The sequence below is a fragment of the Pteropus medius genome, unplaced genomic scaffold (genome assembly GCF_902729225.1).
Source record: "Pteropus medius unplaced genomic scaffold, Ma_sr-lr_union100, whole genome shotgun sequence".
In the NCBI taxonomy this organism is placed as follows: Eukaryota; Metazoa; Chordata; class Mammalia; order Chiroptera; family Pteropodidae; genus Pteropus; species Pteropus medius.
The window spans coordinates 784,248-799,919 of record NW_024342475.1 but is presented as its reverse complement, the minus strand read 5'-3'; the positions used below and the strand labels follow the sequence as shown (position 1 = coordinate 799,919).

General features: G+C 49.2%; 1 protein-coding gene across 1 annotated transcript; it reads left to right on the top strand.

The window, feature by feature from the left end:
• The first annotated feature begins 660 nt into the window (after positions 1-660).
• CEACAM20 (CEA cell adhesion molecule 20) lies at positions 661-12,428 on the top strand. The gene is given in 9 exon segments (XM_039866314.1): positions 661-697; positions 4,441-4,587; positions 5,061-5,336; positions 5,788-6,036; positions 7,137-7,360; positions 8,398-8,422; positions 10,104-10,382; positions 11,908-11,918; positions 12,318-12,428. Coding segments are annotated over 9 exon segments (1,359 nt in total).
• Positions 12,429-15,672: the final 3,244 nt, after the last annotated feature.

The window sequence follows — 15,672 nt, the reverse complement described above, 5'->3', positions numbered from 1 at the left end:
GGTGGGGGCCAGGACTAAGATGCCACGCTGGCGCATCACATCTGTACGCATATGGACGGACACCAAATGAGCCCCGTGTGCTGGTGCGGACCCCAGTGTTACCCGCCATGACATCACGAGCTTTGCTCTGCCTTCCAGGCTCTCAGGGACCTCAGACTCATCCTTAACGCAGAAATCTCATCCTTTTGCCTGCTTTTCCTCACTTTTAAAGGTGGGGTGCATTTTGGTTACCCACAGCGATGGACACTTTTTCCACCCTCCTCTTGGGACTTAAGCCTCCTTTCCTCTCCGGCCCAGGAATCCCATGGAGTTCAGCTCATGAAGGCAAGGATGCAATATTCTTTTAGAGGAAAAACAGTCTCCAAAAGGCATCTAGGTAAATGGCTCTGAAGGCCCTCCCTCTGTGTCCACAAAGGGTTTGCTGAGGCCAGAGGCTAGTGAGGGAGGCCCAGGCCATCAATGAAGTGTCACATGCCAGAATTAGGAGTCACGCAGACCCCGTGGGTTTATCAGGGGAAAGATGGGGCATCCTAGACTTCCTGTAGGGTCAGCTGGGAGTCTTGGAGCCCCTGTCTTCAGAAGGGAGGGATCCTGACCCAGAGCTGGGGTTTGGGACGGTGGCCGGCACTGGTGGCCATAATGGGAGAGTTGAGTATAGAGATGGGGCCTGGGAGTGGAGGCTGGGGCAGTTTCACAGGTGAGAGAAGGTGGCGGTGCCACCTAAGGCGAGGCAACGGGGGTGGACAAGAGGGGACAGATAACACTGTGAAAAGATGGAACCCACAGGATTTGGTGAGTGGATGTTAGAGGTGAGTTAGGGAAAGGAGGGCATCCAGGATGATGCCCAGATGTTTCCAGTTTTAGAGAGAAAAAAGAAATTGAAAGGAGAGTGAGGGCAGCTGACCCTGAGTTAGCAACCAGGTGTGTGTCCCATGGCTGGGGAGGCTGAGGCATTTCTGGGCCGTGGAGGCCAGGACAGAAAGCTCCTCCTTTGGAGAAGGCTGACCAAGGTTTCGTGCTTTTTTTCAGAGAGGTGGAGATGTTAGCCGCGTTGTGACCAGCCTTCGACACCCTGCCCCGAGATGCCAACTCCTTCCAAAGCCAAAAAGGGGGAAACTGAGGCTCGTTGCGGAGGCCAGGTATTTAAACAGGTTTGAGGTTACTAGTAAGGCAGAGGATTCTAATCACTCCCCATCTCTTTGCTTTGAAAAATAAGCTTCAGCCAGAGGTTTGCGTGGTGAGAAAGACTGACTTCGTGGGTTAACAGACCGCCTCCACAGCCTGCGTCCCACCAGTTAAGAAGTGTTATGACGGAGGACCCCCTCTTCCATGATCCATCATTGTGTTTTTTACATACTACATGTAACCCTTTAGAAGCCGTGGCTCATAAAGCTTAGTCTCAGAGTGGAATTACATTCAGAAATTCACAGTTCAGATAGGAATGCCAGCCTTCCCTAGCCTTTCCCAGAGGACATGCAGGAGTATCTACGAGTCCTCGGCAACTTTAGCCAGCGTCTTCATGTCATCGGTTTGTCTCTAACATCCTTCATGTCTTGGGAGCCCCTCACTCCCCCACCACAGACTCTCCTTCTCCCTCGCCCTGCCATCTCCCTTAAAATGGCATTTTCATGGCTGGCTTGATTATGGATCATTGGAAATTCTTTTCTTCCTCGCCGCTGGACAAGGGCTAGGTAACTCACGAAACCCAGTTGGTGCATAACCTTCAGGTGAACTTGAAGCATCCTGTAGGCGCATGGGCTGTATGGAAGATCCGATGCATGTTGCTGTCTGACTGGTGGTGCCCCAGCTTCTGGAAGTCAGGGCTCGGACTGAGCGTGCTGGGGTGAGGGTGGTTATGGAGACCGATGGAGGGGACAGAGTTGGGAGAGTGTTGGTGGAGCTGTTATAGTGGCGAGGGGAGAATATCTGGGGAAGTTTATTTCTTTGAACCACGACTGAGAGATGACGTGTCCATTCCTGTGATGCCATTGGGCTCCATAAAATGTCTGTGTGTCTATGGGCTGATCTTTTCTTCGTCTTCTGTTTTAACCTGAGAGTCATGGCAATGAGTATGGTGCAGCGGCTTCAGGGGTGCTGGGAGATGTGTGTGTGTAGGGGTTCCCATTTGTAGATCCTTCCAGACATGTCTTTGAGATCCTGGGATTGTATCCCATGAGTCCTTTTATACTACATCCTTCCTCTCATTCGTTCTGCTTCTTTCTACATAGTAGGTGCAAAAGTCAGTGGTATGGAATTGAGTTTCTCAGGTGCTCCAAGAAGGCTCAGCTCTCTGACCCTGGAGAAAAACTTCATTTCCCCCTCTGGGCCTCAGTTTCCCCATATGGAATAGAAGATAACTAGACAGGAATCTTTAAAAAAAAAAAAACCAGAATGGTAATTTTAAATAGGCTCCTTCTCAAAGTTTTACTACTCTCTAAGACAAAGGATACAAAACTCATAAACTCTAGGCTTCTAAATGATCAGGGTTTTTTGATCACAAGATAAGCAATTCCAATAAACATTTCCAAGGACGACTGGACAGGAGACTAGGTAGGATGCATTCATCTGCAAAAAAAAGGTGACCTGGCTCACAGTGACAAAAACCATAATCGTTGCTTTACAAGGTGTCCCAGGCTTATTTTATGGATCAGTGAAATCCTTCTATCTGTCCTGCATCCTCAGTCTATTGAATATCCTCTCCAGCTTCCTACCTCAGGGTCTCAAGGTGGCTGCCTCAAATCTAGATATCCTGCCCTCACATCATGTCACTGTGGTAAGCAGAATAGATGCATGGCTATGCCTCAATCTGTGATAATGTTTTGAACCTGTGAATATGTTACATTACATAGCAAAAGGGACTTTGCAGATGTAATTAAGGTTAGACTTTGAGATAGGGAGAGTGGCTGGGGTTATCCAGTTGGGCCCAGTCAAATGACACAGAAGCAGAGAATTTTCTCCAGCTAGATTCAGTGGAGAGGTGTGGCAGAAGGGGAAGCCAGAGAGATTCCAAGCATGAGAGAAATTGTCATGCGTTGCCAGCTCTGAGAGGCAGGGCTCACGCGTAGGACGGGGAGAGGCCTCAGGAGCTCAGGGCAGCCCACGGCCAACAGGCAACCAGTAGGGAAATGGAGACGAGTATAATGAGCCCGCTCATGCTTTCACTCATATTTTTCACTTAACGACAGTTATATGAGGCAGGGACTATTATTACCCCATTTTACAAATGCGGACACTGAGACTCAGAGGACATCACTTGCCCCGCAAAATGGCAAAGCTGGGATTCAAACCCAGGCAGTCAGGGTCTGAGCCTGTGGACTTCGCTTCTAATAGCATTGGAGGCAAAAAATACAGACATAGGAAATAATAATAATGATAATAATAGTCATAATAATAATGATTGAACACTTTAATCATTTTAAGTGTGTCACATCTGATATCTCATCAGACTTCACAACCCGATGAACTCAGTTCTGTCATTTCCCCCATTATGCAGTCGAAGAAACTGAGGCTCACAAAGGAGAGCCCCTTGCCCGAGATAACAGAGCCCGTATGTGTCAGAGTCCATATTTGCTCCCGAATATCCGAAGAGCCCATGCCCTTAACCACTGCCCACGCAGGGAGTGGGCGGTGCTTGGGCCAAACTGGGGTCTCCCGAGGGGTGGAGAGTGGCATGGTTGCCAGCCTCTGGTACTTGGGCTGATGGGAAGGTGAGGGGGGTGTCAATGTCAGCTGCGTAGGAGCATGGCCGCTGGGGTTGGGGGGTCGCCACCTGTACCCACATTTTCTTCAAGCCTACATAAAACCGTGAGCAGAAAGGCCAAGTGGAAACCTAGAATCCCCTGCTGTCTCTGCTTGAGGGAGTTCCCTGCCAGAGAGAAGTCTCTGCCTGAGGGTGAATCTGAGGAAGTACAAGGTGAATGTCTCCCACCAGATGTAACAGAACAAGTCTCCTTTGTCAGGGGTAGCCTCTGCCCCTCCCTGGGCCGATGGGAGGAATTATGCAGTGTTGAGAGTAGTCTTTACGGGCTGTCAGGCCAAGTTCAGGTTTGGCTTCTGCCACTTAACACGTGGTCTTAGAAAGTGACGTCACTTCTCCGAGCATGTTTTTCTCTGTGTGGAAGAGGGAAGCCGATCTTCGTCTCCCCTAGAGTGAACCTTGTTGGAGAGAGCACACTTAAAGCTAGCCAGTATTCCTCAGCACCCCACAACAGCTCTAGGATGCCGGTGGCACTATGCCCATTTTACAGCTGGGAAAATTGAGATGATAAAACATGCCATGAGTCACGCAGCCAGTAGGTAGTGAGTAGGCGTCGAGCCTCCAAGGGATGGAGTGCCGTGTCCATGACCTCAGACCTCTCTCCACTTCGGAAGATGGTAACTGGATGCCCCACAACATACCTCTCCCTCCCTGAACATCTCCTCTCCCTCTCGCCCCACCAGCCTCACTTTTGACCGCATGGAGTCTGCCAGCCGCAGCCCAGCTCATCCTTGATACCCACCTGCGTAACACCATCCAAAGTGAGAAGGACGTTGCTCTGGCTGTGCTTGGGACTCCCGGGACACCCCAGACTCATGGCTGACTCAGATGTCGGCACAGACAACAAAGCTGTCATTCTTAAGCCCCCATCAAGGTTCCACGCTTTAAGTCCCCGCAGGATGGACCCAATGGGCCCAGCCACGGGCTGGCAGCCAGCTGGTCAGATTAGTTGTGTTGGGGGTGGAGGGTTGGCTAAGAAGTGGGTAGCAGGACCTGGTGACATCCCTGTTACAATCTTGATTCTCTTTGCAGCTGGTGTTAATTGACCCATTGTCATGTCCCAGACCCTCCACTTTATTTGTACAATTCCATTTGTAATGAGGCTCAGAGAGGGGAAGTAAGTCGCCCTAGATCCCACCTAGAATGAGCAGTAGGTCTAGCATCTGAACCCGGGTACTGAGCTCAAGCATCTTCTGGTAATTCCAATCCATCCCTGTCTCACTGGGTCCCTCTGTGACTATGTCTTGCTTGGTCTTCCTCTGTCTGTGTTTCTGCCTCTGTCTGTCTCTTTCTCCCTGTGCAGAATCGCTGGCCAAACCCACCATTACAGTCAGGCAGGGCACTGCCATAGAGCAGAGGGAAGTGGTAACCTACTGCGACACCAAGGATGTCAACATTACCATTCACTGGGTCTCCAACAATCTCCCCCTGATGTTTCGCAAGTGTGTTCAGCTGTCCCCAGATGGCAGGAACCTCACCATCCTCCCTGTCCAGTGAGAGGACTCTGGGACTTACCAATGTGAAGCTTGGGGTGTCCACGAGGCCCAGAGTAGTGACCCCACCTTTCTGACTGTGAACTGTGAGTTCCTTCCCATTCTTCCCAGCCCTTGCCAACACCTACTTTCCTGGCGATCTCATTCAGTCTCCCAGTTTTAAATACCATCCGAACAGAGACTCGTCTGCCCTTGAACTCCAGGTGGATCACACTCTTTGATATCTCTGCTTGGGTTATACTGGAAACATCCAGCTTAACACATCTAAGACTTCTTAGCCAACTCCCCACCCCCACAAGATCCAAAATCTTGCCTGGGTTGGGGTAAGGGAAGAGTGTTTGCTGGCATGCTTTAGTTGTGTCTTACGATCCCGCTTTATCCAAAGGTGGGGCTGGCATTGAAGCTCTGGTAGACTCCTACGGCTCCTTTGTAATTGATCCAGAGCTTGGATGGCAGATGAGAAAAATTCATGTTTATTGGCCCCCAAAGTCCCCTCCAAGAGCTGGTGCTGATGCTACTCTTATGGGTACCATCGTGGTCCTGACCCCATTGAAATCAATCTGAATCCTGGTGTCCCCAGTGGAGAGGTGGTTGGGGTGACAGAGGGCTCTAGTGTGACCTCGGTGGAAATGCAATCTTACCCCTCCCCCGCCTTTTCCTGGTCTCTTCCCTGTGACATCTCCTCTCTCACCACAAGGACATTCACCATCCATGCCATGTCCATGTACAGGTGTTTGGTGTCCAACAGTGCTACCCACCCATCCTGCTTGGGAGCTCTTGAAGTCCGTCTTTGGTGTGTCTCGTTTTCTGTTCCTCAACTTTGTTCTTCTGAGAATCAGAGCTGCGCCGGTGTCTCAGTGTTTGAAGAGGACCCGGGGAGGTGGGGACTTCCCATGTGGCTGGCGGCAGAGCAGGGCTCCAGCCACAGGGGACCTGGCTCCTGGCTTGGCACATCTTCCTCATGACCTTGTTGGCTCTCTATGGCTGTCCATTTCATTATCTGGAAGTTGAGGGGTTGATTCTCTACACATGCAAACACTAACACAACACTCACACATCACACATACATATAGAGTCATGCACACATGAATTATAATTGTGTGCACAGCACACAACACATACAATACCACAGACACGACATGCACACTCACACAAACACATAGAATATGCACACCACAGACATGTACAACACACACAATAGATAGTACGTAACACATCTCAGATACACACCATATAAACCCATAACACATATGTACAATGTACACACGCATATGCACAACACGTACAACACATAGGACGTACTCACACATAAAACAGACACACACATCTCACATACAACACATCTGCACCAAACAAAACCACAAACACACCACACACTCATGTAATACACACAATATATAACACATGACAGACACACAACACACATCACAGACACTCAACATTTGTACATATAACAGAAAACACCGCATATCATACATTCTACACCCTTAACATGCACACAAGTGACACAATACACACACTCAATGTATACACATATCACACACACAGCACAGTCATACACAAAGCATATACTTACACCACAGAACATATATGCATAACACATACAATACCACAGACACACGACGTATACTCACATACAGAAAAAATAGATAGACAGTACACACTCACACATACACAAAGTGCACATGTACAACACCCATACCTCACAGTCACAAAACCCAAAACATTCACATAATTGTCATACAACACACACTCATGCACAAAAGCCTTACATATACCACCCACATCACACAGCCACAGGTGAGGCACATGCCCACGACACATATATGCACATCCTTAGAAAGCCCTGTGCACCCTGCCTGGGCTCTATCTCTCCATGTTTCTAGAAAGGCCGACCAAGCCTCTCCTTGAGTCACCACTCCTGAATCTCCTGGAGAACGCCAGCTCTGTGGCTCTGAGCTGTCAGAACCCCCACAAGGGGGCTCAAGTCCAGTGGTTACTGAAGTGCCAGCCCCTCTTTCCTAGCCAACTCATGGAGCTGTGAGCCGACCGCAGGACCCTGGTCATCCACGGCCTCTGGCGGGATGACATGGGGCCCTGTGAGTGTGAGGTCTGAGTCATCCCAGCCTGGACCTCCTCCTCCTCCCTTCTTCTCTTCCTCACTCTAAGTTCTTCCTTCTAGCCATTTATCCCACAGTTATCGAATACTTGCTCTGTACCAGGCATGTCTGGGCGCTGGACAGGACAAAGCCCCTCCCTCATGGAGCGTCCGTTCCAGCTGGGGAGACAGACCCTAAACAGCTCAGCAAGGGAGATCCGCGGTGTGTCAGATGTGGCCAAGGCTAGAAGAACCATGAGGCAGGGAGGGGGACTGGGAGGGCTGGGGACGGGGGAAGGTGTTGCACTCTTCACAGGGTAATCAGGGAAGGCCTCCTTGAGGAGGTGGCGTTTGTACAGGGACAGAATGGGGCAGGGAGTGAGCAGTGCAGGCGGCGAAGGGAAGAAAGTTCCAGGGAGAGGGAAGAGTACGTGAGGTGGGACTGCGCTTCACATGTCAGAGGACCCAAAGAGGCCAAGGTGACCGGACAGATGAATTTGGGGTCGAGTGGAAGAGAAGAGGTCGGGAGGTGAAGGGTGGGGGCAGATCACATGGTGCCCTGTGGGCCATGGCGAGGGCGCCAGGAGCCATGGCTCTGAGTGGAGGAGGGAGAGGATTAGATTGAAGTTTCACAGGGTCCCTCTGGCCCCTGTCTCTGGGGTGGAAGCTAGGGAGAGGAAGGAGGCCACAGAAAGAATACGTTTATCTGGGTCCTTTGAGAGGCCAACCCTCGGACCGGGATTAAATGGGATTATACATGCAAGGATTTTATTAGGGGAGTGAAAAAAAACCATCCGACTGGGATGCAAGTCTGACCCCAAGTGAGGGAGAAAGGGAGAGAGAGAGGGTCGGGTGGAAGCGTGTAGGCCGCCACGTAGTCTAATGGCCTTTGTCGAGGCTGTCAGGAGTCCCATGTCTCCCTGGAAGGGGTCTCTGCCTTAGTTTCCTCAACACACACAGATATTGGTTGGGTGCAACTCATGGCGGGGCTGGGAATGGATTTCTGAGCACAGCAGCTGTGCCCTTGGTCTGTTAAACTCCTGCCCTAGATGGTCAGCAGGGCGCCCTCTGGTGGTGACTGACCACAATCGTCCATCCAGAGATGATGGGGCTGGGCCAAAGTGATGAGAAGTGATTGGACTGTGGATTTATTTTGAACATCAAATTCACAGCATTTGCTGCGGCTTGACATGAGGTGAAAGAGGGAGAGAGGCGTCAAGAACGAGTCCAAGGTTTTCTGCCTGAGCTACTCAAAGGATGCAGAAGCCATGAGCTGGTTGGAGAAGAGGTTTTGCAGGGAGATAAAGCAGGGGTCTATTTTATACATGTTAATAGCAGGGAGATATAGAGGCAGGGGTTAAATACATTGCTTTTTAAATTTTTCTCCTCCTCTATTGCTCTTTCCTCCTTCCTTTTTATTTCAGTCATTAAACCAAAAGTATCTCTTTTGTTCTCTGTCTATGCCAAACTTCACGTTGGGCACTTGATCGTAGTATCCTTGACTTTCACAGCTCACAGCCTACTCGGGATTGGAAGATCAATAATCAGGCAAAGAAAATACAGTGTGATCAGTGCGGCCATAGGACAAGAGGATTCGGGGAACCCCAGGGAAGCCCCCCACCCCAGGTAGGGGGATGTGGGAAAGCTTATCGTGAGAGGTGGTGTCCACCATGTGATCTAAAAAGAACAGTATGTTAGCTAGGTAGAGCAGACTCAGGGAAGAGCACCCCAGACAAGGAAGAGAAAATAGGGTGGCTTAGAGGCAAGAGGGACCATGACAAGGATGGACTATCGAAGTAGGATCTTGTTCCTGGATTCATCATGGTCGATGTAAAGAAGTGAGTGGTGGGCCCGCAGGGGTCTACAAGAGCCAGATTGGGAATGACCTTGTCAGCTATAGGCTCTGTCTCAAGGACATTTGGGAGCCACAGAAGATTCTGAGCAAGGGAAGGGTAGTGTCAAGTTTGTGCTTGGGAAGATCCCTCTGGCTGCTGTGTGGAGGATTTGGGATTGGGATGGGAAGGTCAAGGGCAGGGCAGATGAGGGATCCCGGTGGCCATGGGGTTAGGATGGGGAGAAATGAGCAGATTCAAGGGATATTTAAAAGGAAGCAAGGGCAGAATTTTCCTCTTCTCTTGTTCCAACTAGAAACTTTTGCATCTTTTCCCCCCACGCCTGGTATTTCAGGTTAAATTAAATAAGACAGGACTCAGACTCTGAGTTTGGATGAGAAACCCAACAGCCTTTTTGTTTGTTTTCTTCTTATGTGTGGGAAGAGAGCCAAGTCCTTTTTCTTTACAAAGAAAATCCACAAGTATCTCTACTGTTGTGAATGCACAGATATAAAATTAAATGTTATTGCAGAGCCATGCATTGTTAAATTAGAAATTCATCAGAATTATGAACTTTTTGGAAGTTAGGGGCTATGTTCACAGGACATATAACAGTTTCTGAAGCCTAGATGTCTGATGAGGCTTCTTTGTTAGAATTCGCTTTTGCAAGAGCAGGGTTTTTGTTTTCGATTTTGATCTTTCCCCTGCTGCATGTTACAGGCTGCTGTCTGCTCGCCAGGCAGCTAATTTTACTGAGATTCCTTTCAACAACAGTTAGAAGAGCCTTTTTTTTCCCCAGGGTAGAATTGGAAATTATAATCTGAAGGAAAAAAAGGCAAAACTTCCAGCGTGGAAACAAACAGGGCAGAATAGGACAACTCACCAGTGGGGGACGGGAGCATAACGTTCGGCTTTGCACACAGCTGACCCTGACCGCGTGGACATCAGCAGGGGGTCGGAATCTGGGGTGGGCAGCAACGTCAAGGCAGAGCTGAACTCCAGCTTGACCCTGCAGTGTCGGGCCGAGTCCCAGCCAGGCACTGACTGTCACTGGACCCTTGAACACGCCGCCAGTGTGTATGTGGGGGAGAAGCTGATCACCCAGGCCCTGTCCTGGTGACACCAGGGCATCTACAACTGCGCCGCCTTCAACCCTCTGAGCCGCCCGGCCCGCTCCGCCTTGGTCCTGGCCAGAGTCGTAGGTGAGTCCTTCAGGAGCACCTTCCCCTGGGGTCCGGGTGGCTCATCCCGATGCTGGCCCTGGTGGTCTAGTCTTCCCTCGCGATGGGCCGGAGTGTGGAAACGAGTGTACTCCCTGGGCACGTTGCCCATCCAGAGCTGACGCTCAGGCCCTAGAACCTCTACTTCCTAGCTGCGCGCCCTGGAAAACTCCAGGCTGCTCTGAGCCTCGGTTTTGCTACCTGTAAAAGGGGTTCACGATGCCTGCCTTTCACAGTTGTTTAGAAGCACCATGAGTCAGGGGGATAGCCAGTGAGAGAAGGAGTGAGCCAGTAGGGGACTCAGGAATTAATTATATTAACGGCAACCAAGTGTGACTGGCAGCAAGTCCCTGTATTTCTGTCTTGAGTTCTTCAGAGGGCAACATAGTGTCACTGTTAGCCAGGGCTCACATCCTGGCTCCAACGCTTATTAGCTGTGTGACCTTGGGCATGCTACTTAACCTCTCTGGGCCTCTGATTCCTTGCCTGTAAAACAGACATCATAATTATGCATATATATATATACATACATATATGTGTATATCACAGGTTTGTTAAAGGTTAATCAACATTTGTCAAGTTCTGTGGCAGTGCCTGGCATATTGTGTTTATTCAACACCATCATTATTTGTATATAGTCTTTCTATACATAATATCAGCAAACATTTCTTGGGTATTCCCTGCCTGCCGGCTATGAGGTGGGCCTGTTGGAATCTCCATCGTACAGAGAAACTGAAACCTAGAGACCCAAGCCCTGTCTCTAGAGTTTGAAACCAGGCTTGCCGCCCCAAGAGCCGTGCTAAGCAGAGGATCCCATGTGACTTCTGAAATTAGCTCATTTAATCTTCAGAACAACTGGTGTTGTTAAGACCATGTGATGGATGGAGAGACAGAGGCTCAGAGGAGGAAGCAGTGTTTGGTTGATGCTCACGGGGATGTTATAGGATTTGAATGAGCTCATGTATGAAGGGCTCCTGGAGCTGAGCTTGGTAGATGGAAGGAAGCTTCTGCCACCACCACCGCCATCATCATCATCATCACCTTTTATCAAGCCCCTACTATGTGTCAGGCACTGTGCTGGTACCTTTACGTGTGATCTCATTTAAAAGCCTACAGGGTTATAAATCACGGTGCTTGTTTGACATATAAAGAAATGGCAGCTCAGAGAATGAAACTAAGAATGCCTTAGGCATCCAGGAAGGCCCCTCCTGCCCTTCCAAAGCAGAGCCCCTTCCTCCTGCCCCTGACCCTCGTGGCTGCCTTCTCAGTCCCTGTGGTGGACTTCACCCCTTTGAGAAGGGTTCTGGCAGAAGGAGGATGGACAAACAGCAGGCCGGCGCTGATAACGACTGCCATTTATTCATCAATCGCCTGCAGCGTACCCAGCATTAACATTCGTGGTCTCATCTCATCTTCACAGCAGCCCTGTGCAGTGGGTACCATGTCCCTCACTTTGCAGTTGAGGAAATGACTCTCTGAAAGGGATGTGCCTTGTCCGTGGTCACAGGGCCCCAGGGAGTCAAGGTGACTCACTTAGGGGAAAGCCAGGTTTCTGGCTGTCAAAGCCCCTTCCCCTGAAAGCCATATTTGACCTGTCTTCCTAAGCAGTCTCATCATCACACTAACACAGGCGTATGAAGTAGACGCTATTATCCCCATTTTACAGGCGAGGCAACAGAAGCACAGGGAGGTTAAGTAGCACATGCTCAAGGTCGCAGAGCTGAGAAGTGAACCTGGGATGTTTGACTCCAGATATCATGCTATTAATACCCCAAACTGCCGCCTCCCAGTCATTGGAAAACCAGTGCTCATCAAATGAAGGGAGATAAAGCCTCAAGCTTGGGAGTGGAGCTGGGAACAGGGATGAGGGTGTGTCGGGCCTGGGTCCTGATTCTCTATCTTTGCCCAGGTCTCCAGTTGTCCCTCTCTGGAGGGGCCATCGCTGGCGTTGCCCTCGGGATCCTGACTCTCATTGCCCTGTCCACAGGCCTGGGCTGTTTCCTCTACATCAGAAATGCCAGATGGTAAAGCTAGGAGTGGGGTAGCTTATGGCCTGTAGGGGGCCCGCCCAGGAGTAGAGTTGCTGACCATGGTGCTGAGCCATGTCCGCAGCACAGGGGGAATTCACAGGGTTTGTGGTATTGCCCAGGAATTGACATGGGATCTAGGTGGAGCCTGTGGATACGGGAAGGACTAGATACACAGAAGTACAAGGACTTTGGGGTTTCAGGCCCTCAAAGGAAGCAGCAGAGGACCCCATCTATGAGGCCACGGCACCCACCTCTGAGGGGAAGCTTGCTGCAGAGCCAAGTTCCAGTAAGTGACTTTGTAGCTGACACCAGGGAAGTGGCGAGGGTGGGGGAAGAAGCTGGTGCTGGGAATTCAGGCTTCTACCCCCAGATATGCCACCAGATTACCATGTGATCAAGGGCAAGCCTGCTCTCAGCCTCAGTGTCCCCATCTGTTCTCTCTACTTCATTTTATTTGACACATTCCTTTCCACTACAGTTTTCCTTTCCTTGCCATTCCTTTCATTTACATTTCTTTGGACACCACCCCACCGATTCTACTCCATTCCCTGCCTTTAATTTCCATTCCATTCTATTCCATGTGTCTCATGCCTTTTCTGTCCCTGTCAATTGCATTTGCTAACCAGTCTATTCCTTTGAACTCATTTTCTTTTCCCTCCAATCCTTCATTTCTTTCATGATATTTACTTCCCTACATTTCTGCCATGGGAGGTTGAGGCAGCTCACAGCAAGCTTGTGTACCACATAGCAGTCACAATCAGGAAAATATTTTTAATAATAGTAGGAAATCAGATACAGATAAAAGGTTAAAATATGCTGGACCTATATAGCATCTGTCTCTATACTTCTCATTTGCTTCAAGTTTCCTGGTGGCCAAATAAAAAAGAGAAGCACGGTCAGTTTCATCACCTAAAAGAAAGAAAACTGTTAGCTCATCTGGACATAGCAGGGCTTCCCATAGCAAGTTCAGGTAACTTGGGTGGTGGCTTCCTAGTTCTGAGGACTAAGAGAAATTACTTCAAAGAACTCGAGTGATAACATCCCTATCGTCAAGACTAGCCAGATTGCTCCATGTCTGAGATGGTCTTTAGACTCTATACTCTGAAGTTGTCAGTCATCAATCAGACTTTAAGGAGGCAGGAGAGGGAGGCCAGAACAGGGGCTCAGATCCATGTCCTACCGAGAGTGTTTTGTTGGGTTTGGAAAAGAGAAAGTTTAGGGATATAGAACCCCAATATTTTAGTGTTTGAAGGGCTGGCTTGGGGTAGAGGGACAGATGTGTTTCCTGTGATTCCAGAGAGATCAGTTACCATGGAGGACAGATCAAAGGGTGGCAGACTTTAGCCCAGTTGACAGAGAACCATTCTCAAAAGATATGAATGTCCTCTATATCTTAGTCAGGGATTTTTAAGAAGAAAGACAAGCCCTCTGAAAGTAGTTCAGATGAAATTAACTGGGAGAACACTGAGGAATCTCAGATAACTCAATTTCAGAAATTACTTATGGACCTCATGGGGAAGGAAGATTTTCTCTCTTATGTGATTACTCGTTTTTTCTGATCTATGCGTTTGTTCCATCTTTCTCAGTCCAGATTGAATTCCTATGCAAGTTGCCTGGTTTTCACTCCTCTATATAATTTCAGATTATATATAACATCCTCTACTACTAGTTAAGAGTTTCTAGGTTCACATTTTTCAGAGAAGAATCAGATTTGCTCAAGCTATTGTATGGATTGCGTTTATGTGTTTCAGCTCTTCAGTCAATTATGAACTGGTACAAACTTAGCCTCCTAGGTCTCTCTTTTCATCAAAGTCTGAGGAGGGGAGCCATAATGTGTCCCCTTGTTAGTAGAGCAAGCTCTTCGTAGCAATCTTACCCATCAAACTTCCTCTTATGTGTCCTCGACCGGAATGCTGTCACGTGGTATTCCTTGTTGCAAGGAAGGCTGAGAAAATGAGGTGGTATCCTTTCTAGTCTCTTCAACAGAAGCAGGCAGAGGAAGAAGATAGGGAGAAGGGTGTCAGGTCAGCCAGCTCGGTGTCTGCTATATTCTGGAGGGATGAGAAGGAGCAAACTATGCCAAGGGGCTGAAGCGGAACATCCCGAGTTGAGGGGCATCAGGTGAAAAGGCCCCATGGCAGGTGTATTAGTGATCTGTTGCTGGATAATGAATTACCACAAACTTGACAGATTAAAAGCAACAGATTCTGTGGCTCAGGAGTCCCGGCACCACTTAGAAGGGTCTTCTGCAAGGCTGTAACTGAGGTGTTGGTTAAGGGTCAGGTCTCATCTGAGGCTCGACTAGAGAAGGATCTGCTTCCAAGCTCACGTGGCTACTGGCGGCATTCGTTTCCTACAGGCTATCATGAGGGCCTCAGTCTCTTTCTGGCCATTGGCTGGAGGCTATGCTCAGCCCTTTGGCATGTGACCCTCTCCATAGGCAGCAGACAGTGTTGCATCTTGCTTCTTCAAAGCCAAGAGAGAATCACGTACATACAATCACGTACATCTTATTACCTTTGTCATATTCTGTTGGTTAGAGGCAAGTCACAGATCTTGCCCTCAAGGGGAGGGGGATAATATAAGGGATGAATACTGGGAAGTGGGGGTTTTGGGGCCACCTTAGAGGCTGTCTTCCACAGTGGGAAAATATGTGAGCCATCCCAGGAGCAGAGAGGTGCCAGCATGACTGAAGTGCAGTGAGAAAGGAGGAAGATATTTGGAATTCCCAGAGTGCCAGAGTGCTTGAGCCCTGGACCACAGCAAGTGGGCCAGGAGGGCCCACCCAGAAAATGGAGCTCACTTTTTCTCCTTGTGTAACAGGTGCTTGTGAACCCAGCATGCAGTGTTTACTGCGGAATCAAGCCTTCAGTGTGATGGAAGCAGAGATCTTTTCTCCAGAAGTCCTAGAGAAATCATGCTCAATCATATATTCGATGACATTTAATGGGTGCATATTGTGTTCTGGCCACTCTCTTTGTAAACCTTGCGATATTCTGTTTCAATGTGTTGTTCAGGCTCTGGATCTTAGATCCCACCAAATCTTAGGCTTTTGACTCATGCTTCTTTGAAAGCATCAGAAACAGGGAGAAAGTGACCAAGAATGAGAGGGCCAAGGTTTGAGACCCAGCTGCTGGGGATGCCATAGCTGCTTCACCAGGATGGACAAACACTGTTGATGGACACAGCAGCCAGGGAGAAGCGTGCGAGCCAGCTGGAGATCTTAGGCTTTTAATATTGTC